Consider the following 23,418-nt stretch of genomic DNA (forward strand, 5'->3'; position numbering starts at 1 on the left):
ATGAAGATTATATGTCTTTGCTGCAGTTTCATTACTGTCAGAGGGAGATTGTTGAATCAGCTCCATATGGAAATCACTTTGACGGTATACACATGTGACTGTAATTTGAGAAGTTGATGCAAATACATTTTTTAGTGACTGTAACAGGTAACTATTTGCAGCAGTGACACAAGTTGTCAATGTTTATTTCAGCTGTGTTTTGTGTACAGTTAGTGGAAAGACAAATGGCAGCTTAGTGTTAGATCAGTATAAGGCAAGGCAGGTTTGTTAGTGTAGCGCCTTTCAATTACATGGCATTTCAAAGTGTGCTTTACATACTGCATAAAAAAGCCTGAAGACAAGATATACAAGGCAATATATACTGTATATATATATATATATATATATATATATATATATATATATATATACGTGTGTGTGTGTGTGTGTGTGTGTGTGAATAAAACAGAAGAAACAGTTTGGAGAAGAAATTAAATACAAATATTCATGTGAAGTAGGTACCTCACAATTGTTACTTTTCATTTGCAGGTAAGTAAGTAAGTGGTGGAAAGTAAGTGCATTTATGTACTTGTACTTCATTTTAATTTTTCTATTTTATGATACTTTACAGACCGACTGCTACTACTACACCATTAAACTTCACAGGAAAATACTAAACTTTTACTCCACATTTATCGGAAAGCCAGGTATTTATTTGTTACTTTGCAGATCAAGATATTACACACAAATAATGTAATCAACAAATAAAATATGATGCATTATTGTTTTGTAATTAAACTTTACTTGTCTTATGACTTACTCGACTTTATATCTTCCACAAGGTGGCAGAATACACCACAAGATATTTTTTTGGAGCACCAACCAGCTTTACAACATGACTTCAGCACCTTAGTTCAAGTCAATATACGGTTTTGTGTGTGAGCAACAAAGGGACCTTAATATTGTGGTAAGCTGGTAAGGTATGTGTGGAGGACTGGGCTTGTATGAATTGACATCATCTTATTGTTAGAAATATAGTGTAGAGCCATTCATTTGTTATTATTCACATATTCTTTCCATCTGGAGAATTAAAAGGAAGCAAAGCTGGAATTTAAAGAGATATTAAAAGGTTTATTACAACAACTTATCAATTAAAATTTGTATACAGAACTTTCACAAGTTACAGGTACACATTCAACACAGTACCACTCCTTTTTTAGCCGTTCGGCCATGGTAAAAAAACAACCAAAGCTTTCATAAACTTAGAACTACAACTCAAGTTGAAACAACTTGTTTAATGATATTTATCTGAACGAGACATTATCGAAGAAACAGTTAAATTCTCGCAGAGAATTATTACCTCATGCAGATAGCACAGAACAGTTAAATAAATATAAAATTTCAAAACAATCATACTTTAAGAAAACAATGTGTTAGCTTCTCATAAAACTACACAGTAGTAAGCCAGTACAGACTAAAAGAAAAGGCAAATTGACTTCATGGTTTGATTTGCTTTCTACAATTATTTCAATGATGAAATGCTCACAATTCTTACAGGCGGTGGTAGTGTTACTCTAAGATACATGATGTGATTCCAGTTCACATCTGAGTGCTTTAATTTCACATGACAAGATATCGAGTCAGGAAGAGGCCTATCCTAATGACTGAAACATTGTTCAACTGCTAACAGAGTTCAACAGAGCTCTGCTACTGAAACCAGACTATGCTATAAAAAAACAAAGTACATAACACCTAGAAAGATCCCATATCACTGATGTTATTTACAATGTTTTCTAAAAACGTCATTGAGGATTTACAATCGTGAAAACAACATAATGTCCTTCTGCATTAAAGTCATAAACAGTCACTTATAAAGCAAAGACAGTATACAACAAGATATTTCCTTACTGAGAAACTGTTTCATGAGACCTTTAATCTGAGAGAACAACTGTCAACTCAAGCTAATCTGCATTAAAAATGTACAGAAGTAATTCATACAAAAACATTAATGGCACTGAATGAAGTCAACATCACCAAGATTGAGTAATGGAAAAGGTACTGCAATCCTACAATCACTGCTTCAGGAACAATCAGACTACAGGTGGAATGTTAATGAAATAACACACGTCTCTAAAAAGCTCACGTCCTTAAGACTAGTTTTACAAGCAGAGGTGAGCCCAAACATTCAAACTACACGATGCGACTACAGCCGATCTCACTCACAGAAAAGTTGTCAAATGTAAAATCCGATGCAGCCATTTACATCTGTGTATTCAAATCGACTTCTAAAAAGCTGCCAGTACTTAACATGTGAACTGTCAAACTCTAAAAAGGTAAACCCGTCATCTCTCAAAATGTGCAAAATGTGAAAAGCAAATGATGAAAAAAGTGACTCTTTATTTAACTTCATCATAGAGATAGTGCTTATTTAAAGTCATGAAAACAAACAAGCAAACTAGTTACAAATGAACAACAATAGACTTTGGTAAGGTCTAACAATTCACTGATCAAACATTTCAGGCTGATCGCTTTTAAATAATAAATAATAATAAATACATCTTCTTCTTTTGTCTTCATCAATTCCAGAGAAAACGTTTGCATTTTCAAAAAGCAAAATGGACCAAACATAAACAGATTGAAAACAGCAGTGTTCAAACTAAAGACGAGAGAGAATCCCTTTCCCTCTGAGGCAACAGCGCTCCAGCGTCGACGCTCAGGCACAGTTTGGGACGATCAACTCCCCGAAGGCTGAGACTGGATCTCCTCTGTGCTCTGGTTTGACGTGGTGGTGGTGGTGGCGCTGGACGAGGCCGAGGCGGCTGAGGTTGAGGAGGAGGAGCTGACCCCGTTTGAGGTGCTGACGGAGCTGTGCTGGATGGCCTCGTTCTGGGGGCTGCCGGGGACGGACATCTCCTCGCAGCTCTCGTCCTTGTCAGAGACTGTGTGGGAAAAGATGAGAAAACACCTGCTGAAGAAGCGCGTATCGTAACATTTGGACTTTCTTACATATCCGTTTACCTGCAGCATTAACCTGATAAGAAAAAAGGCTTTGGAAAGCTTTGCCATGTAGGCCTAATGTAAGGTATGTGGTGTACGCAAACTGTTTCATTAAACCCCATAATGCTACTTCTGCACCCCTTCCTTTAATTAAAGCTCCAATGTCAATTTAAACCCACATCATAAGGGTACATTACATTCTGGGGCATGTGGCAGTGTTTCCCATCCCTAACTGCATTCTCATTTGTTTTTTGTTACCTTGCCAACTACTGCAGCGACAGATGATTACAGCACCTGATTTTAATGATGCTCACACTGGAGAGTAGGGAAGACTTGGAGTCGAAATGCCACCAGCTGTTAGGCAGTTGCATTGAATTAATTGGATCCTGATGGGAAAAAAAAGACTCTACTCTCATGCTCTGTTCCGTAAAGGAATAAGGAGCACAGTGATAATTAATATTGTTAATGATATGAAGTCACTTGTTATGGCACTTTGTAATTAATGACTGGGTTTTGCATTTTAGAACGTAAAATACAGATTCCACAGCAAGAAGAAGCAATTAAAGTGCAATACAAATGTCTTCACATTAGAGGCTTCATCTGCCTTCTTGACTGGACGTTGACCGTGTGATTTAGTGCAAGTGAATGTCAAAGCGCTATAAACTCCCTTGCTGTTTTACTATGCAGAAGGTCAGCCTCAGAATAAATCAGCTTGGTGGTTTTGTTCCATGTTCAAGTGAGCATTATTGCTCCTAACGACATTAAGGGGTGGCTGTCTGATATATCGTAATCCCAGGGCAGCCAGAGCTTCTTTCTGCTCTCTTGGTTTCTGAAGTGGGGTTCGCTGTAAGCAGATGGACCGCTTTGTGTGCCAAGTGAAAGCATGTCCTGGCTTGTTTGTGGGGCAGTCTGGGCAATTTCCTTCCACCTGCCATGGCTACGCCTGGGCAGGACGATGAAGGGTATTACCAGGCCTGGGGGGCAGTGTAGCCTTACGGGATGTGTAACATTGAGGAAAAAAGGGGGCTTGATGAGGCCTTTACATGAGTGTGAGCCACGGATCAGTCAGAATCGAATAATGTGCTTCACTAATTAGCAAGATCGATTATTTCAGTGATTCCCAAGCAGGGGCACTCGTGCCTCGGGGTGTATTTATGCAATTGCCAGGAGGTACGTGGAAATATCGTGGAGGAGCTCAACTAATTTGAAAAACATGAATTGTGATTTAATTAAAAAAATATTGAATCAGCTGTAACACCTGTACATGTTGCAATTTAAAGAGCATTAAAACTAGTTAGCAAGCAAGCAGCGACATCTGAACACTTAGCTAAAAGTAATGGATAAATGGCTGAAATAGACGGTTACAGTGAGAGTAATGAATTATAGGTAAATATACCGGATGAATGGTTGAAATAGCTAAAACCTTTGGGTAGTTTTAATAAACTATTTCACTACTTGCAGAGCAGAAGTGAACAGAGCTTATATATGTAGCTAGAAATAAAAGTTGAAAAAGTTGAAAAAGTGAGCTCAAACTATTGTATTAATAAAAAACTGAAACTAATGGATATAAAAGGTCTGTGGAGGTACATCAAACGTATTGTTATTTCTTTCTGTTATTCTACCAGACTTTTCATTCTCACATTAAATGGCTTGTCTAAAATCTACCCTCATGAGCCAAACTGATAAACTAGGGTATTTGGATGAAGTTCTATCTTCCCAAGCTGGGTAAAAAGTGCTCCAAATGTCATCCTTCACAAAAGGTCTAGAAACATGGGACAGACATCCTCAGCAAACACATGAGAAAGATGACCCAATTCATCTGCACATCTTTCTAAAAAAGAAACCAGACGACACCAAATGAGACCTGGCTCTGACAGCCCACTCTAGCCTGGAAACCACCAGTCCCATAATGCGCATGACGTGTGTCAGTGGGATGGTTAGCAATAAGGGATGCATAATGAACAGCCTAGCTTGGTGGACACCCCGCCATGAGAATGCTCTGCAGTCTTGTCAAGCTTGCTGCTTTAATGGACTCATTTCAGAGGCAATCATTGTCAATACAAGTCAGCGGAGACGTTCAGAGCACAGTGGAGAAGTGGCTTGGAGCGCCACTTGTTCTCGTTGCCTACTGGCTCATCTGTGAGGGAAGGTGAGTTATGACCGGAAAATCAGAATGACAGAGCCCCGGTAGCGGGAAACGAAGAAATATTGGTGATATAATTCTAAATGAGACCACGTGATGAACAAGAACTGGCATGGAGACGACACCGTGCAGGCTGACAACAGGACAAGTAAATGAAGAGGCTGCAAACGGCAGAATCTTCTTGTGTTTTAAAAATGTTCATGATCATTGTGTGGTTTAGGTGTTACAAAAAGAGAGAGATCATGCTTACTTATTCATTTCTTTTCAATCCAAGCATTTGGTTTCTCAACATCCTTCCTGCAGACTTCTAGTTTCATCTGACAAATGTTTATTTAGGTGTCAAATGAGGAGGAAACAATTGGTTTCTTGTGGATACCACCTGTGTCCTCTTGAAAAGACTCGGACAATGACGCCAGGGAGAATTTGTCTGGAACTACACTGACTATAAATGTCTTAACTTTTGAAAAGTTTTTTTTTTTGGTTTAAATGGGATCTAATATGTCAGTAGCCTTTTCTGTTTGGCCATAAGTAAGACATGTCATGCCAGTGGTTAGCTGGAGCTCATTTTAGAAGCCTTTCACTGGAAGCCTCGGGCTGAGAATAATGGAGCATTACTCACTGTGATAGCCAGATTTCTTCTGCATGGCGGTTACAGGGCAATCTTTATGAGCCAGAAGAAGCTGCTTCAGCTGAGCCACTTCGTTTCTCAGCAGGGAGACTTCATTCTTTGAGAGAGAAGAGACACACAACAGCCCTCAATAAAACTCTGTCTGGAGCATACAGTACGTTAGATTACAATTCCAAGACAAACAGACAACATGTGCATATAGTTTAAATGTTTCAAATGATTTTCCAAAACCAGATAAAAGGTCAGATTTCTTGATTTAGATTTTTTCAATACTGATACTGATGTTTGAGAGTTACAAAACAATTTAACATCCATTAGTATTTACACATATACAAAACAAACATTTTTGATAAGGACCACTTATATTAGTTTTTTTAAAGAATTGAGACTAAGATACACACTGAGCGGTGCATTTTACAGTTAAAAGATAAAACATGTCAGTGCTCTCTGGTAGACAAACTTTGCAACGATAACAATGTTTCTACGTCATCTCAAACACAAAGTTAACGTTTCAGTACTCTTCTTGTTACCTTTGGGCCCACATGTAAGCAGGTACTGATATATCTGTCAATTATCGGTTGAACTCCACTCTGAACCCAAAACCTGATGCTCAGTACGGTCTACAAACTAATCCGCAGCTTGAATGTGGCTCTGTGCCCTCTCTACATGGATGGCCGTACCTCTTATCCACCATTGGTGATTTTAAAGTCAGTTATTATTAATAGGATCACAGGGTTAAATACTTGTGACCTCCTTTGTACAGTAGGCCTAAATGACCACTACATCACAGCAGATAAACTCCTCAACAAACAGTACACACGGAAAGGTAACAGCGTAATGAATGAACTCAGAATAAAGTACGACGCGCTTCTTCATTAATTTTTTTTCTGCACAATAATTATAGGCCTTCACTGGCTTCCAACCAGCACATTTGTCAGAGGTGAGCTGTTCGGATTCTCCCTGCAACTTTGCAGATGCAGCTGAGATTTACACTCTTGTGTCGTTACAGCTCCCGAGGGAGCTGAGGATTTCTGCATGTCGTAAAAGAGGGCCACATTACGCTGAAGGTGACTTTAACTGGATTTAGAGCGGCCAGGGGCCCGCAGAACACCCAATGGCAGATTTAAGCTCCTTCTCTTTTCCTTTAAAGGACTATGGGCGGCTTAATCTATTAGTCTAAAAGCAGCCAATTTATTTGATTCCATCTGTTTAGTGTTGGCAGGGCTGCGCTATTGTAAGACAGATTTAAACACAGCTGGAAGAAGCGTATGCATCACATGTAGCTAAAGCCATATTTACTGGGTTTTCAACATGACTGCTGCCATTTACAGCCAATATAAACACCATCCTTTGAATCTCTCCCTCAACTCTGATATGGAAAGCACACGAGACAGACTTGTGGACAAGCGTCAGAAATGTTAACATGCATTACGAAGTGCTGATTTTGAGTTGGATGCAAAAGCAACCAAACTAATTTACCAGCTTAGCAGTGAAAGCACCGTGTTTGGTTGAAGCATGACAGTAAAGCTGCCATTTACGCTCCTGCCTCAGTGACGTCACATCGCATCATACCTGGAATTTAAAACTGGACTTTTGAGAGTTAAACTTGTTTCTAACTTTGTGAATTAATCAAAATTGAGCAAATGGGCCTCGGGTGACGCTGTGAGCCCTGTGAGCTGCCTGGTCTGACATCTCATTAAAAAGCCAGTTAAGGATGATGTTAAAATAATTGTGCATCATTAGAGGCAGTTTCACTGATCAGCTGGGCCATGTCAGCATGTTTTGTTTTTTTCTCTTTTTTTTTTTATACAAAAACTGCACTGCTGATTAATACCTTCATATAAAGCGCCCTTTTATCTTCTGCCACATGTTGTTCCCTTCTTTGTAGTTAACTGCAATGCCCTGTTTATTACCTCATCTACTCACCTATTCTTGCCTTTTCATCTACCTATATTCAAATACAATTTCACAAAGCACACTCATGACAAGTGATTTTGAACCAGATATTAACGACATGAACCTAATTCTTTATATTGCTGTCTTTCCCCTCCTCCACCTTCCACATCTTGCTCTGCTTTCATCGAAAAATAAGACAGTGAGCAAATAAACACCACATCTCATTTAATTGTCTGGAACACCGATGTACCGCACCCCCAGCTCACACTTATCAACAGAGACAGCAGATACATGAACTGTTTCGAACTTGTCAGCATCAGATCCTAATTGCTTCCAGCAAAATGAAGGTTCAAAAAGACACCTTTCCCTAGGAGATTTTTGAGGCCATTCAGTAAACTGCTGAGACAGAAGCAAAGACACGCTTGTGTGCGGCTGACATCTGGAGGATACATCTTTATTGACAGGGACATATCGATGTAAAGGGCTCACACACCGCCGCTGTCACACGGCAGCTCTTCTTAATCGGCTTTAATGACTTCATCACCACAGAAGGGAAAAGTCTGTGTACACGCGCTTACAACAACAGCACATGGTGATAAGCAGACATACACATGCATACGAACTGACACGTTGATGCATAAGAGTACAAAACAAAGACAGATGAGGTAGCTGTTGTTACATGCAGTAGCTGAGGGGAAAAAGGTAAAGAGCACCTGTAGTTGTCCGTTCATGGAGTTGAGATCATCAGCCTTCTTCTCCAGAGACTGGACCCACACTTTCCTCTTCTGCCTACAGCGAGAGGCTGCGGCCCTGTTACGCTCCAGAAACTTGCGGCGCTTCTCATCAGGGTTTTCACTTGTGGTTCTGCGCCGCCGACCCCCTGTGCTTGGGGGGTTTGGCGCAGGGGGCGCTGGAGAAGCCTGAACAACAATAATAATAATAATAATAATAAACAATAACTGGCAAAATCAAAGCACCACCACATATGTAATGTGCTGCTGACATCATTGTCCAGCACTGAATTTTGCATACTAAGTAAGTGAAATGTGGTTAACATACTGAAGTTACTGTCGCTAATCACATTATGTACTCAGTTTTGTTGCCTTTAGATGATGAATAGGATGTCATTTCACCAAGTAATACATTTGACATCTCAGTTTACACAAAAAAGGGTAATCAAATCCAATTTCAGATCACCTTAATGACAACATCATGTTTAAACACCTGCGCGTGATGCTGTTGTGTTTATAAAAGGTTTTATAAGTGGGCAGGAATGATTCTCAGAGTTTGCTGAAAGCTAACAGTGAGAAAGTTAACTAGTAAAATGAAGTATCCCTCACACGTTCAGGCCCGGTAGTGTTTGAACATTTCGGATACTACTGTTGATGCAATACTTTTTGGGTTCCAACAGCAAAAACGTACCTTTACTGAGAATACCTTTTTTATTCAATTTCAACAAAAGTCTCAAAAAGTAATCTAAAAACAAGCTTGCAAAGAACTTCGCCTAAATAAATGTTTGTTTGAATCACTATCTGATAAAAAAAAAACAACAACTGTATGTCGGTACTTGACATTACAAGTACACTTCAGTCAATACAAAAAAACTACTGAAGTTCAATCTGTAGCCCTACTGCACACAGGATTATAGTCCTGCATGTAAGCATACCCACAGATTACAGACACAAGCAGAGACGTCTCTTCTACAGAACTATGCTGAAACACTCGCACTGCAGCACTGGATACTTACAGGTGTCTCTGTGGTGGAGGTGGCTGGCTGCTGAAGGGAATGGGGGGAAGGTTCCTCAGTCGTGGGCAGGTGGGGAGGAGTTAGGACAGCGATGGGGGCTGGAGTTGGGGCCCGGGTCGGAGCAGGAGAAGTGGGAGCAGCAGTGTGGGTTACGGCGCTGCTCTGGACTTCAACAGCATTTCCACTGGTTACCTGAGGAAGCTGCTGGCTTAACGTGGCTTTCAGATTCTGGGAAGAGAATTCAGAATGAGGAAAACAGTCATGACATGTTCATGCAAAGACATGGTCGTTACAAGAGGAGAACTATATTCAGTTATGTTAACACGGCAAAAAAGAGACAATTTTATAATTTATCATTCAAATAATTTAAAAGAATATAAGACTTTATACATGAAGCACTTTTGATAGAGAATCACAGCGTATTTTCACTGACTATGATTTACACCTGGAATACCTTCCTTTGACTATAGCAATTAGGCTAGTTGTGACAAACAAACAAGGTTATTATATGTTATAAATAATGTTTGAGAACATAAAAACAAAATGGCAAGTACAACAAACTAAAAAAAGACCTCATTGGCTTACGAAAGTGTGAAGTTGAAGAAAGGGTTACCTAAAGATGGCTAACGACTCAGACCTATTATAGCATGAGTGAACAGACTGTAACATCTTGCTTCAGTGAAGCTACTGGGTTACCAGCAGTCAGCAGAGAACAAGAAGAGAGGTATAACTGCTGACATCATTATTAAGGATGGTTACTAGATCATGTGAAATATCCTCCGTCTACAAGTACTTTAGTATCCCCTACCCCGAATTCAGATTATGAAATAGAATGCTAAAAAATGAAAAAAACTAATAAGTAAGAAGAGAAGAAGAATTGAAAGAAATCCTGAAATAGTAAAACAACTGATGGAGCATGTATCACACTCCTAACATTTAGTTAGCATGTTTAGGCTGTGATGATATCTGAATACCAAAGGTGATGGATGGCACATACTGTGACTCAAACTGTTAAAGGACTAGGACTGCAAACGCCACACATAACACGGCCCATTCACAGCAACTACGTCTCTACAGATCGGTGTTCACGATTCACAGGCCAATTCCTCCAGTATCAAACAAGGTGAAAGTGAATGAGCCTTTAGAAGCAATAACAAAGTGAGAGGGAATACATTTACATGAGAAAACAGAGGACCACATTATTGTAACAACTACCTTTGCCAGACCAATCTATCTACCAAATTAGTTTATCGTGTAATACCCTTCCAGAAGCTCTTCTGGCAGAAACAAGATATTATTCTCTTGGAATGGCCCATAGAAAGAGGGGAAAGCCAGTCAGATTCATATTTCATCTCTGCCACGGAAACCTCATCAGTGTAATAACCCTCCATCTCATGGGTGTTATTCAACCATCTGCTACTATATTACTTATCTTTATTTTGCAACTAATTAACAGCATAATCTTCTAAATTCAGCAAGTTAATTATCATTATTGTGGTCTTTGCAGCATCATCAGTCCTTGTAAAGTGCCGTCTCTGCGCCCCCTGAGAGAATGGTGGGGGCGGGGAGCAGGCAGGTTGAGCGGGGGTCTGTTTTCTTGACGCGGGCTCATTAGGTGTTTGCTGATGAGCTGAGTGCGGTGGGAGGTGCCGGAGTGAGAAGATGATGCGGGGGGGGGGGGGGGGTTCAGGTCAGGCAGGATTCTGCTGAACAAAAGGTTCCATGCAGGGCGAGGCCGACTTAATGTGCCTCGCTGAGCGTGTGCCAGGATGCCCCCAGCTGGCTTTCGCTGGTAGCCCCCGCCGGTTGGCCCCGGTGTCGGCGTGCTGAGCACAACGCTGTCTCCCCGTTTGTCATCTTCCTACCCCATGATCCCCGACAACCCCTTGCCCTCCCACTCCCTTCACTCCTTCCTCGCCAGTCAGGATCAATCCTTCCTTCCGAACACACACACGCGCACACACACGCGCGCGCGCACGCACACACACACACACACACACACACACACACACACACACACACACACACACACACACACACACACACACACACACACACACACCTCCTCTCTGCAGTTTATCTGTTAATTTCCACAGGCGGGGCATGCTGCGAACACTTACAGGTTCTGTGATCCGTGCTTCATCACATTGCCACTGATCTCCCTCCGAACACTTCATATCCCTGCCCTTCAACTATCACTTGTTATACAGGAGGAGCCAGATAGTTGCAAGACTGCTATGACCAGCTTCTCGCCCACAGAGAAATATTTGGAATATGGATTGGATATGAAACATTAGCGATTAATCTGCAGATCATTTTCACAATTAACTGTCACAAAATAGTGAAAAATGTCTGTTATAATTTCCCCTGTTGCCCAACCAACAGTCCAGAACCCAAAGATATTCAGTTTACTATCATGTGTGACAAAAAAGCATGTGTTATATTTATTGTAATGGTTTATTTTCATTATTATTTTTGGCCTATGACTATTTTAAATCTTGTTTATAAAGGGACTGTATCTTAACATACAACTTGGTATACAAATAAAGTTATTATTACTATCATTATTATTATTACTATTACTATCATTATTATTAAAGAAGCTAGAAGCACAAAATATTTAGCATTTTGCTTAATTTTCTGACTTTCAGTTAATCAACTAATCACTGGAACTCTATAAATAAGTAAATACAAATCAAATTTCAAAGAAATATTAGGCGGTAAAATCCAGATGGAAAGTCAATTCATGAAAGTGGAATAAAAAATAAAAAACTAACAACACAGTCTTTGGACCACTTCAGACCCAACCTGTCACTAGCGCCCTCATCTGGTCAAGAAATGGTCTCTTATCGTCAGGCTCCCTCATTACTTTGGTTGTTATTATCCCTCTCAGATGGGAAATGAGACAGACTCAACATGGAAATAATACTTGATGTAAAAGAAGAGATAGTTAATACCAGCTTCGCTTCTGATTGGGCGGGCTGTGGCTGTGGCGAGGGAGGTCCTGGGATCCCGGGGACGTTAGGCACTATGGTGACAGGTCTGACAAGCTGACGGCAGAGACAAAGAGACAGATCAGCACGGAGAAAATGTGTCTTCAGCTGTAAAAAAGGCACAAACGCTCGCACATTACACACAAACACAGCAGCGGCAGGCTCTCAGAGTTTCCTCATATCTCAGCCTCATTAGGTTGGATGGCCTGTTATTTTGCGGAGGCAGCGCCACATGGAGATGCCGTGCGCACGCTAATGAACCTCTGGCTGCCTGCGTGAGAGCATATGGGCAGGGAAGCTGAGGAGAGGATGGAGAGACGCGAGTTAGAAGGCCAGAGCCAGGCCTCATCTCGCAGCCGCTGACAATGAGACATAGGGAGGTGGGGAGAGGTGGAGAGGGAGAGAAAGAAAGGGGGGGGGGTCGAGTGAAAGCCCCACTGGTGGCTCTTGTTCTTCGTCTACTTTTGCCCTCCTCTACTTGTCAACGGCTTTCCCAATCCCCACAGACTGGGAAGATAGAGGTTTTTTCCCCTGCTGCGCTGCTATCAGGAGATAATCATCTGCTGCTCAGTGTTCCACACAGACAATCAGGACTACAGTGAACAACAAGACGAGCTTTCACATGGGGGACTAGACCTTGATTTACAACATATTTCCTACATGAGATTACCTATATCTGTTATATTTGATTAGCAAAACACATTAGTAGTATCATCTATCTGCTCTGCCAGAAATCAAGAGCGTTGATTCTAATTGTACAAGGACAAATAGTAGTGTCTAATAGAAGTGTCCTGGACTGGAGCCCGCTGTGCCTCGGCCAAATCCTGTGTCTTTGCCACAGTGACACACAGTTGTACTCTTAAGTCCATTACCTCCCACAACCGCTGCAGCTCTGACTTCACTGCCAAATCTGAGATGCCAAAGTTGTAAACACTCCCTCTGTCCAAGTAGAACAAAGACAATTTGTGGTATTAATGTATCGCTACAGCATAAGCGTATTCTAAATGTCCCTTTTGGAAGGACTTCAAATTTTACACCCCAAATTAAAAATGTGATGAACAAACGGCAAACTTGTGAGTTATTCGACACAATATATTGATGTTGTTATTCTACACACTTGACTAAAATATGGTTATCTAAAATTGCCCTGCTTAAGGAAAAAAATGAATTAGTTAGTTCATTCATGTATGTGAACAGGACAGTCAACAACACAAGCTCCCCTCAAGGTTCATTTAGTGGCTGTTCTGAAGCTTTGTGATCGGGTACTAAATGGACTGTCTGCTGTTTTCAAAAAGTAAAAAATGAATTGTGAAGCTCAACTTTCAAGCCAATATGAATGAGACGTCTTTAAACTGCTCAGACAAAAAAAAACTTTTACAGTTAAATGAGAACATGAGCCACTAAACTGACCTCCAGGTGAGGTTGTTTTGTCTGCAAACACTTGTTACTGACATCCCTATTTGTTCAAAACAGTCATTAAATTATCAGAAAAGTCTCATTTCAAAATGATGCTTTCACAACATTAACATAATATAACAAACAGCAAACTCACAGGGATTGTAGTTGGAATATGTACACTTGAGGTTGTAATAGACGCAGGTATAGCAACCGGCATGGTCTGGCCGTTAGGCAGCTGTAAGAGCACAGGGAAGGTGCCAGACACCGGGCTGAAGGGGGAGAGAGAAGAAATCCCAGTGAGGGAGCAAACAAACAACTTTATGATTAACACACAAAACGAAATCTGTCACAAATTAAAGACAAGGGTGGCTACTAATACACCAGCATAATGTCATAATCAGGCAACAATTCACGGAAATAAAGTGGAACCAAAACAACTCAAAAACACACCTGTCGCATAACAGGTTGAAGCAAGATTATTAGAACACATACTTTGTCATCACATTAGACCCCATAAGTGACATCAGTGTTGCCCAGATATGGACTTCTGGTTCGGTAAAACATGTGGGATTTCCACCAAATCACCCGTGTGTTTGAAGCATATTTTACTCCCAAAATCTAAAAGGAAAATCTTCATTTTCTACAAACTGGTTCCTTCATTGATCATTACTTCGTTTATTATTTCAGTGTGTTCTGATAAAAAAATAAAAATGAATTGCTTAATTATGGGCCCAGGGAGACTCTGCTAGACAGATTTAGAATAAAACATCATAATTCGTGTTTGTGCGTCACTGCAAACATAATTGTTCAGACAGATTTTTAACAAGTCCAATTTATCTTTCCTTTGACCTGTGAATGTCTCTGTAGCTGTAGCTCCATTTCACAGGCAATTGATGATTATAATGGATATCTCACATGTATACACATTAATTCATACACAATCTGGCGAGCTTGTGCTTCACTGAACACTGTCCGTGTTCAACAACAATAATCCTAGCTTACTGTATCTTTGTTCAAATAAAAAAAAAGAGGCTCAATACACTTTACAGTGGCGTATGAAGGCCTGATACAGTGACGGATCATTATGTGGAAACCCCTTTGGTTGTTTGATTTGAACTGGAGCTATAAATCTATATTTGAGCAATGTCGATGTTATTCTTATGAGGTCTACAGCCACACAAAATGAATTCCTTCAGAGTGCAAATAAATGAAAAAACAAAACAAGCACATGCCTCATGAAATATGAGTTCACCAAAACGAAACTGCACAAATATTTAAAAAAAAAAGATGACTTAGTAAAACCATGATTAAAAAAAATAAATGGACGTTTTGAGTTACTTACACTATAGGCCTATTAGTGGATGGGACTTGGGTAATAACAGAGCTAGATGTTGGTGATGGGAGAGCTTGCTGTATTACAACATTAGCCTCTGAGGTTGCTAGAAGTACATTGGGAACTTGGAGGGATGCAGGATGGACTATAGTGGATGTTGGCAGTGAGGCTGGCTGCAAAGATAAATCCTGAAAACATCATACAAGACCTTAGCTGCAGGAAGTATTTAATGAACACCAGATTGTTAAGTAGGGTTGCAACGGTATGAGAACCATCTCAGAATATATCGCACACTATTCTTCATCTTTTTCTTCTTATGATTATAATCATCTTTATCATTATCATGATTATCAGTTACAATGATCCTTAAAGGATTGAAAACAGAACATGTTTTATAACGGAAACGTGTTAGTTTACATGTCAGCAGCACAAGCGAGTTAAATTAACTACTAACTGACAAAAAATATACAAAAATAACAAAAGCACAGCCAGACTGCTCCCGTCTGTACCTTTAACTCACACTTTTCACTTTTTCAATACTGTAGATAAGCACATGGTATGATAACCATCAATTTGAATGGCGCTGTATACCGTTACAACTCTATTTAAGTAAATCACTTCTTAGGATAAAATGAAGTCCACATGTCACCGTATTCTTCTCAATATTAGGAATAAAAGAGCTGAACAAGTGGAAGCGTACTAGTCATCTAATACAGCCAATGAATTTCTCTAGATAATAATTCTGTGCAGTACTGTTAGCATTCTTTCATGGAAGTTTAGACAAAGTCAAACTGAAACAAGACAATAATCTGATCACTTATCACATTTATATTCATACAAGTGGATCTGTAATTCCAGAGAATGAGAGCAATCACAAGAGGACACCTTGTTCTTCACTCCTCATGACATCCTTGTATTCTCTCCATGATTAGCACAAATACTGCAAATAGCTCATTCAAAGGTTGTACCTTGTCATCGTTCGTGGTAGATTCGGGGTGAGGCAGTGGGCTGTCTCGATGTGCCTCCATAGCTGTGGGCTCCTCAGTTTTGTTGCGGATGATAGGCGTTGCAAGAGGTGACAAATCCAACGGCAACTACAGAAAAGTAAGAATAAATCATCTCAATAAAACAGATCAGTGATATCAATGATAATACGTAGAAGTGAGATGATCTGTTGACAGGAAGTCTGGCAACGACAACCACCTTTTTAACGTCATCTTCACTCGCTTTCTTGAAGTCATGGTCAAACGGACTCGCAAGTTCATTGAAGAGTCCGACCTCCTCGCAGTTCTTCAAAAAGCGGGTAGGTGTCGGTGTTTGGTCTGCAAACGGAGGAAAAACCATCAGAACCAAGACTGTAATGTAAAGTTTAAATGACATCAACTTATCTCAACATGAAGACCACTTACCAGCAATGATGGCACTGTCAGTCCTTGCTGGGCCAAACTTCAGAGTCATCTCATGTTTGTGCTTGTGGACAGCCAAGTGGTCCTCATTTGTGAATCTCTTTGTACGGTCAGAACAGAAAGAACAATCAAACAGGATCTCTGTGGGAGAGGTTTGGAACGTCTGTTTGCAGTTTAGCTGCAGGTGACCAACTCAAACATCTGTACTGACATTTCTCAGATGTGTTCCAGGTGTTTCTATTATTTTGTTTATATTAACATATGGATAGAAAATGGGTAGATTTAATGCTATAAACATCTCTTATAACAGTTTTGTCAAAACCTGAACCCTTGATTTTGAGGACCTGAAGTTCAGTTAATACTTAATAATTATAATATATATATATATATATATATATATATATATATATATATATATATATATAGTGAGTATTATAGAGACCTGTAGGAACTCACTACCCCTGAATGTGTTGTCTTTTAGGCCAGGAAAATACATATACAACAAAGGACAAATTAATTAAAATGACAACATCAGATTGGAATTACTTTAACATAGTAAAATATGCAAATTAACAGATTTTTTCCCCCCAGAATTACTTCATGCCTCTTCAGATTTATATTGGAGGGTTAAGGGGTTGGCTCCATATCAGTCCAATGAGCCCCAGGTTAAAAATCTAGCTATCACACTTTATTATTTTAGTTCGTTTTGTGCTCACATGGTGCATTTTCTCAGGCAGGTTGATCCAGCTTCAGGTCTGGTCTACATACAGGGTAATATAAAACGGTCGCACGATAACATTCATGACAACAGAGATGACTTACCTGTCCACACCCAGGAGCAGTGCATTGGAAAGGTTTATCATCACTCATATTAAGGAATTCCTGTAGTGTCACCCTGAAATAAAACAAGGAAAAGGCACAAGGCTTATTGTAAGGGTTAACTGTTTACAAATAAGACGTGGAATAAACATCTTGGCTGTAGCACAAATGACAGCGGATCTAACTCATATCGGAAAATATGTGACGGTCACTGTACAGGTGAAAGACCTGAGAGAGGACAGCTACACATGTGGACAAAGCATATCGATGATGGGCGGTTGCTTTGGTTGTTTACACCTCAGTGTCATCATAAAAGACGGTTTGTTTCTTTTCGGCTGGAGGACATCCAGAGCTATCCTCCGCGGACACGTTCACCGCTTTACCTTGTGTAATGTTAAGAAAAAGCGCAACACTAAATAAACCCATAACGTTTATATTTAGATTGCGATGATCTGCCCCAGTCGCTTCCAATGGAATAGCCCGAGCGCCCCTGCGTTAACATACACCCGTCGCCATATTTGGACCTAAATATCTCTGTAAACAAAAGAGATGTCAATGTTTATCTCGAGGTCGCTGTAATGTACCGGAGCACGAGTCCCTCGCTGTGTCAGAAATAATGCCTTTTTACAACCGCTTTGTGCCCATTCGCCATCAGTTTAAAGTGGTCACTTACCCCTCAGCCACAACCCTTGATTTCCAAAAAACCCACGTCTGAACCAAAGTATCGCGAGAGCGGCTTAGGCATTTCCGTAAACGTCACTCGAAGGCGCTGCCAGGATCCTCATCATGTAGTTTTTTAACATGTATTGATGAATTTAATTACAGATCTCCTTCAATCCTGTTTTTAAGACACATACAAATACTCTGCTTTGAATGTTTTATTTTTCACAAAATACCTTGTTAAAATCAATTATATATTCTGGAGGCTTCAAGTAGCCAAATCTTTATGTAAGTTGCATACACCTTGATGGGTTTGGTGTTCATGCGACTTAAAGATTACTATACCTGTTGATGTATTTTATTTTAAGATAATTGCACTGCGGCAGCCTGTTATCTTTCAACATTAGCAACCCTAACACATAGTTATTAACTAATTGTTAGTGTACCAGCATATACAAGCTTGCTTTCAATTCTATCTGACATCTTAAACTCAACTACATTTTTTTTTTGTTTGGCATTATGTGATTTGGTATTAATATGCATGTTTAGGTTTTGATGAATTTAGTCTAAGAACACATGAAGCCCATCACCAGTTCCCAAAGCCCAAGGTGACACTTTTAAATAGTTTGTCCAACAGACCAGAACCTAAAGATACTCAATTTAAAATGGAACAAAACTGAAATAAATATTCATCGGCAGATTTTTCCTCTGGAGAAGCTGGTACCAGGAACATGCTTGGTATTTTTGCTTCAGAAAGTGATTTAAACAGTAACTGATAACCTTACATGTTTATAAAATAAATTAACTTGTTTCTGTTTTAACTAAATTCAGTCCATCTACAGAAAGACAGTTTTTTTTAACAACCAAGCATGAGATTCAAAAAAGTCAGAACCCATTATATAGCTCAATTAAATCCTCTAGATTTATTTAATGCCATTTACAAAAGCAAGCACTCACTTGCTGGCTAATTACAGAACTGTTTAACTGCATCTAATCCAAGAATGAATTCAGGCTGACCCCAAAAGGCTTCCATGTGATGTGCTAAGAAAACGAGGCCGACTCATAGTCGACGCAGCTGCTTCACAGAAAAGATGACATTCAAGATAGAGGACTGCTTTCTATTGTGCTAGCATGATATTCCAGACATAAAAGTTAGCGCCATTGTTAAATAGTCAAATACATGTATTTTAATCACGTAATTTCTTACATTTGTACAATACATGTTTTGCGTATTTTGACAGTGTCTGAAAGTCTTGAAAATGTACATTTCCATGACACCAACACGGAACAATTTTGGTAGCCACAATAAAATATGTAGTCACATCTGTAATGAAAGTGTTGAATGACAGCAGAGTTTTACATAGCAAACAGGATAAGGAAAGCAACCATCAAACAGAACAGTCCCATGGCTTCAGACAGGGCAAATCCCAGGATGGCATACGAGAACAGCTGCTGCTTCAGAGATGGGTTCCTGCGAACAACGCATGATGGCATCAACAAAAAATACAAAGTATGCACCAGAAATCCATTAATTCAAGTCAATTTTGATATTTTCAGGATGTACGTTTTTGAGAACAAACCTAGCATAGCCGATAATGAGACTGCCGAACACAGTCCCAATTCCAGCTCCAGATCCAGCTACTCCGACTGTAGCGGCTCCAGCTCCGATGAACTTGGCAGCAGTGTCGATGTCCCTGCTGACAGCGCTGGTCTGGAAGCCCCTCAGTGTGACCTGGGTGAGGGGGCTCTGTGGCATCACAGCAACGCCGCTCTGGAGCAAGAAAAGACAAAAAGGGTCCACTTTCACCGTCAAAACGAATGACATGAGATATGACGATACAAATATTAGTGAGAATAAAGGAATGAAAAAAAAGAAGACTAAATTACAATTTTTACTATTATTTGTCAAGAACCAATATCCCATGTTTACCTTTACCGTGATTTGACAATATTTCTGATATTTTATAAAGTAAATGACTAGAATCAGTGATGCAAAATGAGCATTAAATAATCAAGTGGTAGTATTATAGTTGCCGTCCCAGTAGAAAGCCTGGACTTTATTCTCACCTCTGTTTTGAGCTCAGGCCTGGACAGCACAGAGGCAGAGAGGGGTCTGTAAAGAGCCCGGGAACCAGCACGGACCTGAAAACAACAGCACCGGCACAAAATAAACAACACATTTAGTTACACAACACAAAAGCTCAAGAAGACATGAAGCATATTGTTGGTAGCTAATGTCACTCACTGCAGTGCACACACAAGACCTGTGGCCTTTGATGATTTGTGGGTACAGTCTGTGCTGTCAAAGTCACTCCTGGGTCTATGTTTGTCAAACTACAATAAACATTAATAGAAAGCTTTCTAACAAATTGTCCCATTAAAACTGAAACTGGTTAAACTAATAGAGGTACTAGAAACAGAAATATGACCTTGGTGAATGATTTAACACAGGCTACATTTAATATAATTTAAAGGAGATAGTTTGTGGATCAGTTGAACAGCCATGTTCATGAGTTTTCAGGGGAACTCTGCACAAAACTCGGCTAACAAAGGCTTGTGATGACCTTAGCTAACGGCCATTATTGGACATGTTTGCTACAAGCTAACGCAAAGGCAGTGGCAGTGTTTAAGATAACTTACATGCACCTGAGTCATTAGCATTAGCGCTACAATGCACACGTTTAAAAAACATGTATGTAATGCTGTGCTTTAGCAAGAGCTAGCTAGCCTGCTGGCCTAGACTGCGGATACCCTTGCCAGTCAGCTGCAGTCAAGTTCAGCCAGAGGCCCACCGGATTTATCCGGGATACTTTAGGAAGCAGGACTCAAAACACACCACAGAGAGCGAACTCACCAGAGCCGGCGTGGAGACGAACTTTGCACAGGCGTACATTTTCTAATGTAGGTAGTTTAAACCGGTTCGGTCAAATCTGGTTGAAGCCCGGGTCTCTCTGAGGAAGGAAGACCGGAGAGAGAAGTAAGGTCAAACGGGTGTAAAAATGCTCCAGGGAGAAAATAAAGGCACTCATATGTACATTCACATCCATTCTGCATGCTATCCTCACTTGTGCGCTGCAATGTGAAGTTAGGAGAGAGGATGAAATTGGATTTATAAAGATACGCTTCTCATTCAAACTGCCATTACACACTTACCGACTGCAGAGGTCGAACCACAGTAGAACAGTGCGCATGCGCGATGTGACGTGTCTAAAGGCCCCGGATGATGACAGTGGAAGGTCATTTCACAGAAACTTTATTGAACAAGACCGCAAAAACAGCAATGTTCATTCACAAAACTAATCTTTGCCTGTGTATATTGATGAATGCGCCTTCATTGTGTGGATATAATTAAGAAGGACGATAAACTACATTTAATTATATTGCTTGTAGTTATATTGATGGAAACTGAGAGCTACTGTTGGTCTGACTACAATGTTGAATATAAGCAGAAGATATTTGAACTTAAATAGAAAATCGGTGAAGTAGCTGATGATAAAACAGATGTGGACCTTATTCAGTTAAAACAATAATCTGAATAAGCACCATGTAAAGTTTGTAGACAAAACAGTTAATTATACAGGAACCACCTTATAAATCTGGTGATTTTTTTATTGCAAAAACAATCTCATGAAAAGATCGAAACCAACAATGAATTGATCCAACTAACAAGTATTGTTGCCAAAGCGTGATATAGATTTTTACTTTGTGCCATAGCTGTTTGTTGTCCAAAAAGCAATTTAAAACGTATCAATAGCCATGCTGTAGGTTATTTTAAGTCAATCTATATGTTTCCTTCTGTCGTAAATACTGAGTAGTACAGCAAAGTTATGGCTAAGGGGAGTACCTCATAAATACATATTTCCTCCTGTTTGAGTAATATCTTAAAACTACAGTGACCAGCAGTTTCAGTAAATCATTTAGCCTTTACAAAATGACAGTATTTATTTGTGACCTGTTTTTAAAGACTCACACCTTTAGTAGCAACTAATGTCTGTGGGGCTGAGTGCCACAGACAAGGTAGTAAAGCTGGAACGTACTGACAGATAGAAAACAACATTGTTGCTTTTGGACTACAATATCGCCAGCCTTATACTTCACGGCAATGATCATTTCATTTCATATTGTGTTTTACTGGTGCATATTTCCAAGCAAGTTCATCAAGCTCCAACAAATCATGACACACAATGAATCTCCTACATCTGCATGGGGCAAGTTGGTAATCCAGCCTTTCTTAGGTATAGCTTTGAGCACTAGCCACGAAAATAGCTCCAAAGAAGTTTTGACTGGAATTATGCTCATTAATTTGGAGTCCCAAATGGCAATAACATGTTTTTCTTTTTTTAAACTACTCGGATGAGCAAGCTGTCTGTCTTGGATCAGCGTCTTTGTGTATTTTCTCCCCCCAAAAAAGCTGTATATCAAGTTCTAGTGGAGATCCCAGTGTCCAAGGATACCAGGTCTGGCTAAATTCTTGGTGTAAATAAGTTTAAGTGTATATTATGATACACATCTAGAAAATGTTTAATTTGAGGCAATGCTCCAGCCATAAAAAAAGTGAGATCTTACGTTTAAGTATTTTATTCAATGTAAACTCATCATATCCAATACTTCAATGTACAGCCAGAACAAGTCAATGCATGATATACAAATGCAAAGAGTGCTGATTAAGATTGTATTTTTCACCTTTAAAGCTACATAAAGGGAAAAATAAAAGGAAAAATGTGGATTTAAATGGGTTATTATGTTTATCTAAAGCAGCATTTACCATAATAAGTAGTAAGTTTGGGGTAAAACAATGACAACACACTTGCTATTGCTTGTAACAGTTTAGTTGCATTTGTTTCTATGGATGAGTGTTAATGATAAAAATATATCAACTTCTAAAATATATATTACAAATATATTTTAACACATATTAATTATTAAGTTATTGTAATCATTTCTGCAGGGAAGATGTAAAAATCGGTGAAGTTGTCACGGCCAACATTTAGATATAAGATACCTTGGCTCAACTGTGGGAATGAGGGTCTATTTCAATTGTGGACATTCTGGGCTGTAGCATTGCTGTGGGTCAAACATTTAGCTGAAAGAAGGATAAATCCCTGTCTCTCTCAAAGCTGCTCTAAATGATATTGTATTTGGCATCACACCAGCACTACATCAAAAAGAGGGTAATTCTTTTTTTTTGTCAAATGGTCTCCATCCTGGCTGCAGAGAAGCAGAATTTCAACCAGTATTTCAAAATGAGTTTTTCCCTCATAAGAAAAGCTGCCTGCCGCTGTCCACTACCATCACCTGTTGTGGTGTGAATTTAACACTCTGCCCAAAGGGACCGATGGCTCAGGGCCCTGCCTGTGCATCTCATAGGCTGATGGTGGAGCTGTAGGCTACCAACACTGGGGCGGATTTGTAATCGTGA

General features: G+C 39.8%; 2 protein-coding genes across 4 annotated transcripts; both read right to left on the reverse strand.

Annotated features, from left to right (window-relative positions):
• Nucleotides 1–1,114: 1,114 nt before the first annotated feature.
• atf2 (activating transcription factor 2) lies at nt 1,115–18,047 on the reverse strand. 2 transcript variants are annotated; one of them, XM_068704659.1, is made up of 12 exons: nt 18,013–18,047; nt 17,343–17,415; nt 16,524–16,620; nt 16,318–16,436; nt 16,083–16,208; nt 15,124–15,302; nt 13,936–14,050; nt 12,348–12,440; nt 9,391–9,618; nt 8,357–8,563; nt 5,739–5,844; nt 1,115–2,918 (listed from the first exon to the last, which is right to left on the reverse strand). In XM_068704659.1, the coding sequence occupies exons 2-12, from the start codon at nt 17,388–17,390 to the stop codon at nt 2,713–2,715; spliced, it is 1,524 nt and encodes a 507-aa protein (XP_068560760.1). In that variant the 5' UTR covers nt 17,391–17,415; nt 18,013–18,047; the 3' UTR covers nt 1,115–2,712. The 2 variants fall into 2 exon arrangements, with proteins under 2 accessions (XP_068560760.1, XP_068560769.1); XM_068704668.1 differs by lacking the exon at nt 18,013–18,047 and adding an exon at nt 17,924–17,987.
• Nucleotides 18,048–18,903: 856 nt separating this feature from the next.
• Nucleotides 18,904–21,227, reverse strand: atp5mc3a (ATP synthase membrane subunit c locus 3a). Of its 2 annotated transcripts, none has more exons than XM_068704676.1 (5): nt 21,153–21,227; nt 20,854–20,950; nt 20,067–20,141; nt 19,580–19,770; nt 18,904–19,470 (listed from the first exon to the last, which is right to left on the reverse strand). In XM_068704676.1, the coding sequence occupies exons 2-5, from the start codon at nt 20,890–20,892 to the stop codon at nt 19,356–19,358; spliced, it is 420 nt and encodes a 139-aa protein (XP_068560777.1). In that variant the 5' UTR covers nt 20,893–20,950; nt 21,153–21,227; the 3' UTR covers nt 18,904–19,355. The 2 variants fall into 2 exon arrangements, with proteins under 2 accessions (XP_068560777.1, XP_068560788.1); XM_068704687.1 differs by having other exon boundaries at nt 21,065–21,155.
• Between the last annotated feature and the right edge of the window lie 2,191 nt (nt 21,228–23,418).

The sequence above is a fragment of the Cebidichthys violaceus genome, unplaced genomic scaffold (genome assembly GCF_023349555.1).
Source record: "Cebidichthys violaceus isolate CVI_PGR_0920_01 unplaced genomic scaffold, fCebVio1.0.p SCAF_11, whole genome shotgun sequence".
Classification (NCBI taxonomy): Eukaryota; Metazoa; Chordata; class Actinopteri; order Perciformes; family Stichaeidae; genus Cebidichthys; species Cebidichthys violaceus.

What these genes read in the sequence shown, in the direction of transcription:
- atf2 (XM_068704659.1), bottom strand. Translation starts at nt 17,390, where the DNA reads ATGAGTGATGATAAACCTTTCCAATGCACTGCTCCTGGGTGTGGACAG. An exon ending in CTGCTCCTGGGTGTGGACAG is followed by an intron (nt 16,621 to 17,342) that starts GTAAGTCATCTC and finishes GACCGTACAAAG; the next exon opens with AGATTCACAAATGAGGACCA. An exon ending in GAAGAAATCTGGCTATCACA is followed by an intron (nt 2,919 to 5,738) that starts GTGAGTAATGCT and finishes TTTCCCACACAG; the next exon opens with TCTCTGACAAGGACGAGAGC.
- atp5mc3a (XM_068704676.1), bottom strand. Translation starts at nt 20,892, where the DNA reads ATGTACGCCTGTGCAAAGTTCGTCTCCACGCCGGCTCTG. An exon ending in TCGTCTCCACGCCGGCTCTG is followed by an intron (nt 20,142 to 20,853) that starts GTGAGTTCGCTC and finishes TGTTGTTTTCAG; the next exon opens with GTCCGTGCTGGTTCCCGGGC. An exon ending in CTCATTATCGGCTATGCTAG is followed by an intron (nt 19,471 to 19,579) that starts GTTTGTTCTCAA and finishes CGTTGTTCGCAG; the next exon opens with GAACCCATCTCTGAAGCAGC.